The sequence below is a fragment of the Taudactylus pleione genome, unplaced genomic scaffold (genome assembly GCF_031769625.1).
Source record: "Taudactylus pleione unplaced genomic scaffold, aTauple2 ptg001704l, whole genome shotgun sequence".
NCBI lineage: Eukaryota > Metazoa > Chordata > Amphibia > Anura > Myobatrachidae > Taudactylus > Taudactylus pleione.
The window spans coordinates 582,985-597,476 of record NW_028286101.1 but is presented as its reverse complement, the minus strand read 5'-3'; the positions used below and the strand labels follow the sequence as shown (position 1 = coordinate 597,476).

Sequence of the window (14,492 nt, the reverse complement as noted above, 5' to 3'; positions counted from 1 at the left end):
GGATTTACTGAGAATTCTGGACCTCATTCAGAGCCGGACGCTATTTGCGGACGCTCGTTCAGAAAAAGGGGCCAGCTATTTAAACTGAGCGCTCGCTGTTTGCGGTCTGTTGACACCTCTATGTCTGAACAAGCGTCCAAAACATGCGCTCGCTATTTTGTAAAGACGCCCCTTGGCTGCTCGCATCATACGTCATCTCCGCTATTTATTTGATTAATCGAGTACATCGAAAGGCGTCTGAACTGCTCGCTATTCTGGTGGTAGCATTTTCCTACCGCAATCATGCGAGCAGTTCAGGCTAAAAGACAACCAAGTGACGTGGTCGATGACGCTGCTTTGTTAATTATGCACACCCTTAAAACGCCCGTTTTGACCATTTGGCACGCCTGCGTTCGGATCTCCACTCCCCGTTTTCAAGCACCTTCCCCTGTTACCACCCACTAACGCCTCATTCTGTCACTCAAATTACCAGCCCCTCGCTATTTTGCGAGCACACGATTTCCGACCGCACTGACTGGTTGGCGCATGCGCATTACGACCCATACACATGCGCAGATGTGCGAACATCGCTCGGAGCGAGCGAGCGGCCGCTTACGAGCGGCTCTGAATCAGGCCCTGTGTTTCAAAGCACAATAGAACATAGAGGCAGAGCAGAGGAGTTGAATAGACCTGCCTGTGAGCTGCATGTCCTGCTGAAGCCTGCACAGATCAGTGTGACCTGTACACTGCTTTTGTGTGTGACTGTGTAAAGAATAGGTTAGAGATGAGAAACAAAATGTTCAGTAGTCCCACTATAAAGAACAATATTAATTTCCATCTTTTATACAATTGCTCCTGCACCCACCGCCACCAGGGGTGTGGGAAAGAGTACTGGGCTATCAGCCCATGGCTAGTTGATCCTCATGACCAATTTGATTTTTGGGGTCCCCACTTTCTAATTATTCAAAGCCCTGAGCTGACCAGTTTGGGGCTGGTTTACAATATATTATACTGTGTGTCCCCCTGCTAAGGCATTAGCCCCCCACAGCTGGTTCAGCCCGGTGCTGGTTACTGGAAATTTAGGGGAACCCCATGTTTCCACCCTCAATTTCCAGTACCAGAAAGGGCTCAGAGGTCTGGAGCAGGTTATGCTTTTGGGTGGGGGAACATCGGAGTAAACTACACAGGCAAACACGATTCTTAGTAAATCCCTGGTTTTGGCTGTAAAAAAACACACGCCGATCCTAGCGATGTCCATAGTGTTTATTCTCGGCCAAGCACGACTCTTAGTAAATTTACCCCCTGGAATCTATACTATAGAAATGTAAAAGCTGAGGCAACTTTATTGTCATAGATAAGTTTGAATTTTAGGAAACGTGTGTAATCGCTGACACTTTCTCCGTGTCCTCTCCTGCAGCCTGTACTGTTAAGCAGAATCCCTCTGTCCTCATCGCATTCAGCGGAGAAATAGCTCACATCACATGTAGCATCGCGTATCCACCACAACTGCACAAGAAAGAGATTTCATCATCGGTGTTCCGCTATGACGTGTCCGAAACACAACTGAATACAAAGACTCTTACTGCCAGCAATACCAGCAGGCCCGTCCCAGTGCAGCACAGAGTCACAGCGAGCAGTCAGTCAGGGGTCTACTACTGCAGAGCGAGCTGTAATGGAAGCTATGTCAATGGCTATGGGACCTACATACATGTAAGAGGTGAGTAACATAGCACCATGATTGTCGCCCTGCAGGGGGAGGGACAGGCAGGGGTGCTATGAGGGGGGAGAAGCGGGTACTAATTGGTGGGGGCCCGGGTCCGGCACTGCCCCTCCCTCCCTCTAACATCACAGCAGCCCAGCCACACGCTGCTGTGTGCTGGGCTACACTGGGAGGCTGCTCACGGCTCCGATGCCTGTAGGGAGAGCGATCACACTGATCGCCCCCCCCCCAACTGGCTATGCGCCGGGCTAAGGGGCTCACAGTGCGCTGCAAAAATGTTTCTATTTTTTCTCTCTAAGGGGGCGTAGCCACGCCTCCCACAATTAGGCCATGTCCCCTTCATCCAGACCCGCCTGCCCTCTCTACGCCCCTGGGGAAAGGGTCATAGCTCCCTGTGGCTGGTGCCCAATCACACGTGGCTAAAATAGCCGCTGCACCACTGAAGGGGTTAACCACCGTGCTGCAGCCCCATTTTTAAAAGGATCTATTGGTGCGAGGCGCCCATTTCTAAATATTTTACCGGCACCAGGGCCGGCCCTAGGCATAATAGGCAATTGCCTAGGGGCAAGTGCAATGTCAAGGGGAATCCCAAGCCTAAGGTCAACGGTAGATTTTTTTTGTCTTTGAGCTGGCTCGGGTGCTGATTGCTATCTCAGCAATCCGAGCCAGCCAGGAGGAGAGGTCAGGAGGCTGCAGCAGGACACAGAGCCGGAGCTCAGTCTCAGACAGGCAGAAGGGTGTTTACTTTGATTTTCTGCCTAAGGCTGAGCAGCTGCAGAGGAAGCCAGGCAACACGCGTGGAGCTGCAGGACCCTGCCAGTAGGAGCTGGATGAGGGCAGGCAGATACATATGAGCAGTGGGGGCTGATGATACTGCTATGGGAGGGGGAGACAAAGACATATGGGGAGTGGGTGCTCAGGGAGCTAATGATACTGCTATGGGGGGAGGGGGAGGCAGATCTGTAGGGGGAGTGGGTGCTCAGAGAGCTGATACTGCTATGGAGGGAGGGGGAGGCAGATATGTATGGGGAGTGGGGGGCTCAGGGGGCTGATGACACTGTTATGGGGAGAGGGGAAGGCAGAGACAAGGGTGTGTGGTAGCTAGGGCTGATGACACTGTTATTAGGGGGAGGGTAGGAGGCAGATCTGTATGGGGAGTGGGGGTTCAGGGGGCTGATGACACTGTTATGGGGAGAGGGGAAGGCAGAGACAAGGGTGTGTGGTAGCTAGGGCTGATGACACTGCTATTAGGGGGAGGGTAGGAGGCAGAGACACATGGAGAGTGCGGGCTCAGGGTGCTAATGACACTGCTTTGGGGGGTGGGGAGGGGGAGACATATTGGGAGGGAGGGACTAGTGAAGATGATGGTCACCAGGATAGAAGGGTATAAGTAGTGCATAACGGTGGGTTTTGTTCAGATTGAAATGAATAGTTACACACACGTGTCCATTTGAGTGAGTACAAATGAACACACTATATTTACAAATAACAAACAATAAATAAACAATTAACATACAAAGTATACAATATACTCAACTTTGGTCTAGGTATTCAGATGACCCCGGTAGTTCATCATCTTCAACATAAGATGTAGTTCATCTTCATCTTCATCTGGGGAGCCCTCATTTTATCAACACCCAGGTCTTCCAATTTACATTGCAGGCACCCTACTGCAGTCTTAGGTCCATACACGAGCTGAAGAGCCTTTGTCTAGGTCTAGATTATATACCATAGTATTGGCTTTCCGAATATTAAGCCCATATTAGTTACATACTGGGTATCAAGCACTGATTGGTACAACATAGCATGGACCATTCTCATCTCCTGCACATGCTCTGTAAGCACTAAGATATACTACCAGACAAAGAAATACAGTAATGACGTGTCCTAATGTCCTAATGTTTGGAGATAAACTCTCAAAGCCCCTTTGTATAGAATCTCAGTAACCCATAATGCTTAGCGTCTCTTCACAATGGTCATGCTATTGGAATGTGGCTCACTGTCTACTAATATAAAGTATGACGGGCTCATTATACTGCTAATGACAGGTACAAGTTAGGGCCCCTCAATATATGGCTTGTTTGACCCCAAAGGTTATCTGACCAGTCTTTGCATAGACTAGAACTACATGAATACAATGTCCTTTTTCCAAACCATAATGTGGCCTAGCACAGGTTGGGTGTTACAACTTATATGCCTATGTAGAAATTAATTATTTAACACACTGGTTACAGGTAGTAAGAACAAGTTGCAACCATCGACTACCATTCTACTGAGATGTGCTAATACAGCCTACATGGGTGCCCGGCAAAGTTATATGCAGCGGGTGGGGTGCGGTGGTCAGTCTGTACTGTAAGTGATGGGTGATGACTGAGCTATGATCTGTGCTGTGCTGGGTGAGGGGTGATTGGTGATGTGCTGTAATCTCTGCTATGAGGGGTGTGGTGCCAGGTGAGGGGTACTGTGCTGGGTGAGGGGTACTGTGCTGTGAGGGGTGTGGTCCTGGGTAAGGGGTACTGTGCTGGGAGAGGGGTGTTGGGTGATGGATGATGTGCTGTGATCTATGCGTGTTGGGTTACAGCAGTGTGCTGAAAGGGGAGATGGGTGCGGTGTAGGGAGAGCATCTGCTGGGGGCACCAGCCAAAATCTTGCCTAGGGGCACCAAATTGGTTAGGGCTGGCTCTGACTGGTGCTAGAAGCCAGGTGGCTAAAAATGTATTTTAAATGTCTGAGCTGCCACGGCCTGGACCCTCTCTAGTGGGAGCGGCAACGGTGTGTTAACCCCTTTTGCACTTCACCAGGGGGGTCTATGTGCAGGGAGCCAGTGAGTGCTCTATGCTGGAGACCAGGAGCTTATCTCCCAGTGCCCCAGCACACCAAGGGTTACAGGGAGCTGCTGCAGCTGGGACCATAGTCTTGGACTGCAGGGCTGAGTGGCCACACACGCTGGTAGACCGGGGAATCTGGCTCACATTGTACTGTGGCAGAAGGTTAACCCCCGGTGTGCTGCACCTGTGAGACTGTGCATGGACCACTGGGGATTGAGAGCTTAGCTCCCAGCACCTCAGCACTACTAGGCAGATTGACTGCATGCTGGGGGATAGAAAGATCCACCTGCCCGTCCTCCCAGTACAGAGAGAGGGCAGTAAGGAGTGCCTGCATCTGGACTAAGTCCAGGGGCTGCAGCACTCAGGTGGCATAGTTAACCCCTGGTGTGCTGCACCAGGGGAAAAGTAAAGGAACAGCTGCTGCAGCCAGAGCATGCCCTACACTGCAGAGCTGATTGCCCTACGCTGGGGACTGGGAGCTCCCAGCACTGCAGGGCTGTTTTAGCAAAGCCCATAGTGTAAAAGCACAGGCACACATTTAAAAATACAGTGATCAATAAAATGTATAAATGTATTATAAAAGGTGTGCAGCAGTGATCTAGGAGAGCAGTCCTGAGCTAGGAGAGCAGTCCTGAGCTAGGAGAGCAGTCCTGAGCTGCAGTGCTGCGGTCTGTGTACCTATTTTACAGTGTGTAAAAAATGTATAAATGTATGTAATTAAGTTAGTGTTGTCACTATATAATATAAATGACATGCTCTTACCTTTGTTTCCCTGGAAGTCCCAGGGGATCCAGGGCTCTGTGTGGGCTGCTGGATCCCCCAGCCCCTTCCAGGGAAATGGACAGCCCTCCCATGCAGCCTCATGCCTGAAAGTAGTATGAGGAGGTGCAGGGGGAGCTGGCCAATGCAGCCAGCTAATTATGTTCAAGTAGCTCCAAAGGGCTTCCCCTCAGTGGCCAGAAGACTGCTGGCTGGGTATCTTGTCTGCATTGTCCTGGAGCTCAGATTCGGCTAGAGGAGGTAGCCAAGTCCCCCTTAGCAGATTCCTGGAAGTATGTTTTGGAGGGAAGATTTTTTTTATCCCAGATGTGACGGCACCTGGGTGTCGACCATTATGCCAGGTGGGCTCAGGCACAGAGGAGTGACCACTACACCTGCCGAAGTTCCATTGTGGTCATTGGAGGATCTATCCTGATTGCTGGCGTTCATCACATGCAGTGTGCAGAGAGTTAAAGTGATCATCGGTTTCTTAGGTGTCGTCAGGTTGTTGGATTCCTTGATTGCTTATTATTCCAAACCTGATTCTATTTGGGTCACATGTTCTGAACTTCCTATGGATCACAGACCTCTAGTATAAAGCCTGTTACTAACTATGCCTCATTGTCTGTGCAATGTTACTTTCAGGTCTTCCATGGACTCTGTCACGGCCAGGGTTTCTCGGCATGGTAGTCACCGGGTATTACCTGTGAGGTCGTTATGGCGGGGGTCTCTGGCAGCGGTGCTGGTGTTTGGCGAGGTGCATTGGCTGCACGTGGTTCTGTGCTGGCACATTGTCACTAGGCCTGGTGAGGTCTGGCGGTGTTTCTGTTCCGTTGGCATGGGTGCCGCCATCTCGCCTGCGGCCATGTGATTCCAGCTGTCCAATCCTGGTAGGTCATGTGCTCATTCCAGCCAGTCACAGTGCAGCACTGAGTATTTAGGAAGGCCCAGAGCCTTCCTTCCTTGGCCAGTGCAACGTGTTTCTCAGCTGCGGCTGAGAGAGAGTACCTGTGCCTTACCTGCCTGCTTGTGTAACGCTCCTAGCCTGAACCTTGCCTGCTCCAACCTGCTGGACTTGCCCTGCACCCTCCATATACCTTCTTACCTGCCGGAGTACCTGAACCTGCTGTTTCCCTGCACCTTGCTTCATTTCACTCCCAGCTAGACTTCACTACCTCTGCCTGCATTTAGTTACAGCTCATCATACCTGCATTCTGTTTCAGCTCATCAAGCCTGCATTCTGTTTTCAGCTCCCCATACTTATACTGGACTGTTCCTGCCTGTCACTATCTGGACATTTTCTCATTAACCCCCACTACAGTTATCAAGTGCACTTTAGTGCTATACCTGGACTTATTTCATTTGCCATTCCCATGTCTTCTAAGTCACTTATTAAAAACTCCACTTTTTCATTTAAGCCTGCTTCTGTGTCTGCTCCTATCACCACCCCGGGTCCACAACAAATTGAGAACCTCACAGACTCCTGCCAGATCCCCGCTGTGCCTGATGTATGCTGTGGACCTTGCTACACTCCTGCTCATGTTCCGGTTCAAGTTCTGATACAGGTTATCAGCTGCACTACAGAGCTCAGCATTGCCATTGTTTTTCCTTTGTTATCCTGCCCTATTACTACTACTCCATTCTACGCTACACTATTTGGTTTACTTGTTATTATGGACTCATACAGACACTGGGGTTACTTCTTCTACAGTTGTCAACTGCACCGTTACAGTCTATCTTTACCGGAACCCCATTAAGCCGCAGGGCTCAACCTTGCTCCAGACCTTCATTGCGCTGCAGGGCTCAAGCCTGCTCCGGAACTTCATTTCGCCACAGGGCACAACCCTGCTCCGGATCTTCATTACGCCACAGGGCTCAACCCTGCTCCGGGCCTTCATCACATCGCAGAGCTCATCCCTGCTCCAGACCTTCATTACGCCACAGGGCTCAACCCTGCTCCGGATCTTCATTACGCCGCAGGGCTCAACCCTGCTCCGGATCTTCATTACGCCACAGGGCTCAACCCTGCTCCGGACCTTCATTACACCGCAGGGCTCAACCCTGCTCCGGGCCTTCATCACATCGCAGAGCTCATCCCTGCTCCAGACCTTTGTCACATCACAGGGCTCAACCCTGCTCTGGACCTTCATCCTGTCGCAGGGCTCAACCCTGTTCTGAATCTCCATCACGTCTCAGGTCTCAACCATGTTCCGGACCCTCATCACGTCTCAGGGCTCAACCCAGGTCCGGACCCTCATCACGTCTCAGGGCTTAACCTCGTTCCGGATCTTGTTACATCCCAGGGCTCAAACCTGTTCCGGACCTCCGTCACACTACAGGGCTCAACCCTGTTATTGACCTCCATTCTATCCTGAGGCCCTAGTCTCATGTCAGACTCGGGGTTTCACCCTACACCAGTTCAGTGTGTACTTTGAACTTTGTTTCTTACAGGGGCATACCCTGCACCTGTTAGTGCATGTCATGAACTTTGTGTTATTGAGATTTAACGTGGAACATTGCCATACAGTTTTTGTTCTTGAATAAATTCTATTTACTTTTATTTCGTGCTAGTGATATTTCATGAAAAGGTAATTCCTAAAACCCCTCAGTTCATACTACCTAGTAAGCCTGACTCTTCCCAGGAGTCTCAAGTGTCTGTAGCCGTGACAGTTTGCACAGACCTAAAAATGAACGCGGATCTGGAACAGGCTACTGGGGTACAGGTGCTCCAGGGTTTGACCGCCTGTCTGGAAGTACAGGAAAATACACAAATTGTATTGTATTGTATTTATTGTTGTCATCAGCAAAACAAGTTTGACAGACGAAATTACATTGCACTTTTAAAAAAACAGTGAATAGCAATCCATGGTAAAGGTTATCACAAACAATTTCACGAAAATAATAAAATTAAATTAACTAAAGAGATACATTCATAGCATTCAGCATGCGCACAGCAGATGGAAGAAAACTAACCCTCAAGCGACTCGTACGTGCCCGAAGTACTCTGAACCGTTTTAAAGATGGGAGCTTATCAAAAAATTCATGAAATGGATGGCTTGGATCCGATATGATACCTTTGGTTCTCTTTAGAACCCTAAGCCCATAAACATCATGAATAGTTGGCAACTGCACGCCAATGATTTTGCTGGCGGTCTTAACAACCCGTTCCAGTGCACTTCTTTCACTCGCTGTGCAGTTGCCATACCAGATAATGATACCAAACGTCAGAATGCTCTCAATTGAGCACCTGTAAAAGTTTAGCATAGTTACCTTGCTAACTCCCGAGGCCCTCAAACGTCTTAGGGAAAAACAAACGCTGTTGCGCCTTTTTAATTAGGGACAGTGTATTTAAAGACCATGTCAAATCTGCCGCAACCTGGATACCCAGAAATTTAAAAGACTCGACTGTATCAACATCCTGGTTGTTAATAGACACTGGCAATTTCTGCTCTAAACATCTCCTACGAAAATCAATTACCAGTTCTTTTGTCTTGTCGCCATTTAGGAGCAAGTGATTATCACCACTCCAAGAAACCAAATTTTTGATCTCTTTCCTATAATGGGACTCATCGTTCCCGCTAATTAACCCAATGACTGCAATATCATCAGCAAATTTGATGATTTTCACAGAATCAGAAGTCGACACGCAGTCATGGGTAAATAGCGAGTATAATAGGGGGCTGAGAACACAACCCTGGGGAACACCAGTCTTAATCAACACTTCCCCCGACACAGCACCTCCAATTCTAACTACTTGTGGTCTATCAGTTAAAAAGTTTAAAACCCAGTTACAAATAGACCCACTTAACCCCAAGTCAAACAACTTAGATGTTAGTGAGACGGGAATGACCGTATTAAAAGCAGAACTAAAATCAACAAAGAGTATCCGAACATAAGAATCCCTCACTTCCAAATGAGCTAAAATAGAGTGAAGTGCTGCAAGTACCGCATCATCAGTGCAACGATTTTTCCTATATGCAAACTGAAAAGGATCAAAATCTGCTGCAAATTCAAGTTTTGCAATGTTTACAGGATCTTTCTACACGTTTGGATAAATTTAAGATACCTGTTACGAATGCTTCAGTGGGTTCTGCTTCTTATTTACGTCTACCGACTCTTTTGAGTTATTACCACAAAGTTTTTCCACCCCTCGTATTAAAGTGGCTTATATAATGTCATTATTGTCTGGTACTGCTCTTGAATGGGCCTCTCCTTTATGGGAGAAAAATGATGCTTTAATGTCTAATTACCAAGCTTTTGCTTCTACTTTTAAGAGGATATTTGACGAACCTGGAAGATCAGTAGCTGCGTCTGTGGATATTTCGCGATTGAAACAGGGAACATCTCCAGTTGGTCAGTATGTGGTTCGTTTTCAAACTATAGCGGCAGAACTTAAGTGGAATACTGAAGCATTAAGAGCAGCCTATTGGAATGGTCTTTCTGAGAAACTTAAAGATGAGTTAGTGACTCGGGATCTTCCTGAGAATTTGGATGAGTTGATTTCATTGACTATTAAAATTGATTTGTGGATGCGAGAACGAGGGGTTCAGAGGAGTCGTACTGAGCATACTAAAATTTCTCTTCCCCAGTCTCGTTCCTCTCATGGTACAACTGATGAACCTATACAATTACAAATTAATAAATCTAAGTTATCTGAAGTAGAGAAGCAACGTAGGAGGCATTGTAATTTGTGTTTGTACTGTGCGTCCTCTGAACATTTTTTAGCTAAATGTCCAATAAGGCCAGGAAACGGTCGCCCCTAGTTGATGGAGGGGAAGTCAAACTAGGGGTTCTCTCAAAGAATTTCCCCAAAAAGGATTGTTTAATTTCTGTTGGTATTCCTGATTTTGGTTCTTCTGCCTTGGTAGATTCTGGAGCAGCTGGCAACTTTATTTCGTCTTCATTGGTTCAAGAGTTGCAGATTCCTGTTGTCAAATTATCCCGTTCTCTTTCCCTCTCTGCAGTGAATGGGACTAGAATTTCTAATGGATATGTTACACATCAAACAAAGTCTATGAAGCTGAGGGTTGGAGCTTTGCATGAAGAAAGTTTAGAGTTGTTGGTATTACCTACTTCTATGTATGATATAGTTCTTGGTTAACAATGGTTAACTCTTCATAACCCTCATAGTGATTGGACTTGTTCTCAAATCCTTTCTTGGAGTCCTAAATGCAAACTAAATTGTTTGATTCCTATTGTACGATTGAATGAAGTAAAAGTAGATGTTCCACCTTCTCTCCCACAGCCTTATCATGAGTTTGCTGATGTCTTTTCTGAACAGGCGGCAGACGTAGTTCCACTGCATCGTCCCTGGGATTGTCCTATTGAACATATTCCTGGTAAAGTGCCACCCAAAGGTTGAGTATACCCTCTCTCTGTCCCTGAAACTCAAGCCATGTCGGAGTATGTGCAAGACAACCTGCGGAAGGGGTTCATCAGGCCTTCCTCATCCACCACTGGAGCGGGGTTCTTTTTTGTAAAGAAAAAAGATGGTGGACTTCGTCCATGCATCGACTTTCGAGGTCTAAATGAGATCACGGTAAAAAATAAATATCCTTTGCCTTTTATTACAGAGCTGTTTGACAGAGTTAGGGGTCTCGACTGTTTACTAAACTTGACTTAAGGGGAGCTTACAATTTGATCAGAATTAAAGAAGGAGATGAGTGGAAAACTGTGTTTAATACGCGAGATGGTCATTATGAGAACCTCGTTATGCCTTTTGGCTTATGTAATGCTCCCACAGTGTTCCAGGAGTTTGTGAACATAATTTTTTGAGATATACTTTATCAGTTTGTTGTTGTTTATCTTGATGACATTTTAATTTTTTCCAGGAATCTTTCTGATCATCATACTCATGTCAAAGAGGTACTAAGTCGTCTTCGAGCTAATAAGCTTCATGGTAAGATCTCTAAGTGTGTTTTTGAGGTCCCGGTCATACCCTTTTTGGGGTATATTATCTCTGGTTCCGAACTTCAGATGGACCCCGAGAAGCTGAAGGCTATACAAGATTGGGTTTTGCCCACTTCATTAAAGTCTATTCAGAGATTTTTAGGCTTTGCCAATTTTTATAGAAAGTTTATCAAAGCATTTTCAACGATTGTGGCCCCAATTTCTGCTATGACAAGAAAAGGGGCTAACCGCAAAGTGTGGTCCCAGAGGCGTTGAATGCCTTCCAGACTCTCAAAGATACATTTACTGCGGCTCCTATTTTAGTTCAATCTGATGTTGAGAAACCATTTTTATTGGAAGTGGATGCGTCCACTTATGGAGTTGGTGTCATTTTGTCCCAAGTGGCCGCAGATGGGAGAACAGTATCTTGTGGTTTCTTTTCACAAAAGTTTTCCAGTGCTGAGAGTAACTATTCCATCGGGGACCAAGAATTATTAGCTATTAAATTAGCGTTAGAGGAATGGAGATATTTGCTAGAAGGTGCAAAGCATCCAATTACCATTTTTACAGATCATAAGAATTTGTTGTATTTGAAGACAGCCCATTGCTTGAACCCACGACAGGCTCGTTGGGCACTCTTTTTCTCCCGTTTTGATTTTATCCTCAGGTATCGTCCAGGTTCATTGAATAAAAAGGCAGACGCACTTTCTCGCTCAATGTTGGAAGAGAAAGAACAAAATGAGGATCAAAGGTACCCTATAATAAACCCTCTGGCCTTTTCTTCAACTTCCTTCTCTCCTGATCCTCCTCCTGGAAAGATATTTGTGGCACTTGAATTACGAGGTAAACTCCTTTCTTTTAGCTCATAATTCTCGTTTCTCTGGACATCCAGGGGTTCATAAAATGTATTCATTCCTGCAACATTCATATTGGTGGTCCTCTATGAAAAAAGATATTCAAGAGTTTATACGTTCTTGTTCTAAATGTGTGCAACATAAATCCTCCCGGCAGTCTCCTGTGGGTCCCCTCCATCCAATACCCATCCCTACCCAACCATGGACCCATCTTTCCATGGATTTTATTACAGATCTTCCCAAATCCAGGGGGTGTACGGTTATTTGGGTAGTGGTGGATCATTTTACCAAAATGGCCCATTTTTGTCCTTTGGCACGAACTCCACCAGCCCCCAAACTAGCACAAATTTTTATCAAGGAGATATTCCGTCTTCATGGACTTCCTTCTGAAATAGTGTCTGATCATGGTGTTCAGTTTGTTGCTCGTTTTTGGAGGGCGTTATGTTCGTCATTACAAATTAAATTACAATTTTCTTCTGCATATCATCCTCAGTCAAATGGACAAACCGAAAGAGTGAACCAGGATTTGGAGACCTTCTTGAGAATGTATATTTCCTCTTCCCAAGATGACTGGATGGATTTTTTGCCCATAATTTTCTCTATTCGTCTGCTACAGGTGTAAGTCCCTTTTTCGCTGAGCTTCAATCAGTTCCTACAGTGGACGTTCCGGCAGCCAAAGCTACTCTCCAACATTTTTCCGGAATTTGGAGACAGGTACATAAGTGTCTTAGGAAAACCTCTCATAGTTATAAAATTTTTGCTGATAGAAAACGTTCGGCTGTTCCTAAATATTCTGTCGGTGATCGTGTCTGGTTGTCCACTAGAAATCTTCGACTTAAAGTACTCACTATGAAATTTGCCCCCCCGGTATATTGGGCCTTTCTGTATTGTAAAAATTATCAATCCAGTGGCATGTAAGTTACAGTTACCTCCAACTATGCGTGTACCTAACTCCTTTCATGTCTCCTTGCTTAGACCATTGATTCTTAATCGGTTTCATGACAGCTTGCATAAAGTACCTCCTATATCAACTTCTCGAGGAGTGGAGTTTGAGATTGATAAGATTCTGGATTCACGTAAGCATCAAAATCAGTTGCAATATCTGGTAGACTGGAAGGGCTACGGCATGGAGGAGAGATCTTGGATTAAAGACTCTGATGTCCATGCTCCTAAGTTGATACGTAATTTTCATGCTAAATTTCCTTTTAAACCTGGTGGGTGTTCGGAGACCACCCAAAAAGGGGGGGGTACTGTCAGGACTTTAACTATTTCAATACATAAAGATAAACTACACTTGCCGAAGTTCCATTGTGATCGTTGGAGGATCTATCCTGGTTACTGGCGTTCATCACATGCAGTGTGCAGAGAGTTAAAGTGATCATCGGTTTCTTAGGTGTCGTCAGGTTGTTGGATTCCTTGATTGCTTATTATTCCAAACCTGATTCTATTTGGGTCACATGTTCTGAACTTCCTATGGATCACAGACCTCTAGTATAAAGCCTGTTACTAACTATGCCTCATTATCTGTGCAACGTTACTTTCAGATCTTCCTTGGACTCCTGCCAGATCCCCGCTGTGCCTGGTGTATGCTGTGGACCTTGCTACATTCCTGCTCATGTTCCGGTTCAAGTTCTGATACAGGTTATCAGCTGCACTACAGAGCTCAGCATTGCCATTGTTTTTCTGTTGTGATCCTCCTCTATTACTACAACTCCATTCTACGCTACACTATTTGGTTTACTTGTTATTATTGATTAATATGGACACTGGGGTTACTTCTTCTACAGTTGACAGCTGCACCATTACAGTCTATCTTTACCGGAACCCCATTACACTACAAGGCTCAACCCTGCTCCGGACCTTAATCATACCGCAGGGCTCAACCCTGCTCCAGATCTTCATTATGCCACAGGGCTCAACCCTGCTCCGGACCTTCATTACGCCACAGAGCTCAACCCTGCTCCGGACCTTCATTACGCCACAGGGCTCAACCCTGCTCTGAACCTTTGTCACATCACAGGGCTCAACCCTGCTCTGGACCTTCATCCTGCTGCAGGGCTCAAACCCATTCCGGATCTCCATCACGTCTCAGGGCTCAACCTTGTTCTGGACCCTCATCACATCTCAGGGCTCAACCCCGCTCTGGACCCTCATCACGTCTCAGGGCTCAACCCTGTTCCGGATCTTCATTACGTCTCAGGGCTTAACCTCGTTCTGGATATTGTTACATCCCAGGGCTCAACCCTGTTCCGGACCTCCATTCTATCCTGAGGCCCTGTCAGACTCGGGGTTTCACTCTACACCAGTTCAGTGCGTACTTTGAACTTTGTTTCTTACAGGGGCATACCTCTGCACCTGTTAGTACATGTCATGAACTTTATGTTATTGAGATTTAATGTGGAACTTTGCCATAAAGTTTTTGTTCTTGAATAAATTCTATTTACTTTTATTTCGTGCTAGTGA

General features: G+C 46.5%; 1 protein-coding gene across 1 annotated transcript in view; it reads left to right on the top strand.

The window, feature by feature from the left end:
- Positions 1 to 1,396: 1,396 nt before the first annotated feature.
- The window catches only part of NFAM1 (NFAT activating protein with ITAM motif 1), a gene marked incomplete at its 5' end in the record, with an annotated part of 32,678 nt that continues 19,582 nt past the window's right edge, over positions 1,397 to 14,492 (top strand). Inside the window, one exon of the mRNA XM_088464588.1 lies at positions 1,397 to 1,696. Coding sequence (XP_088320714.1) covers positions 1,397 to 1,696 — 300 coding nt within the window. The remainder of the gene's footprint in view (positions 1,697 to 14,492) is intronic.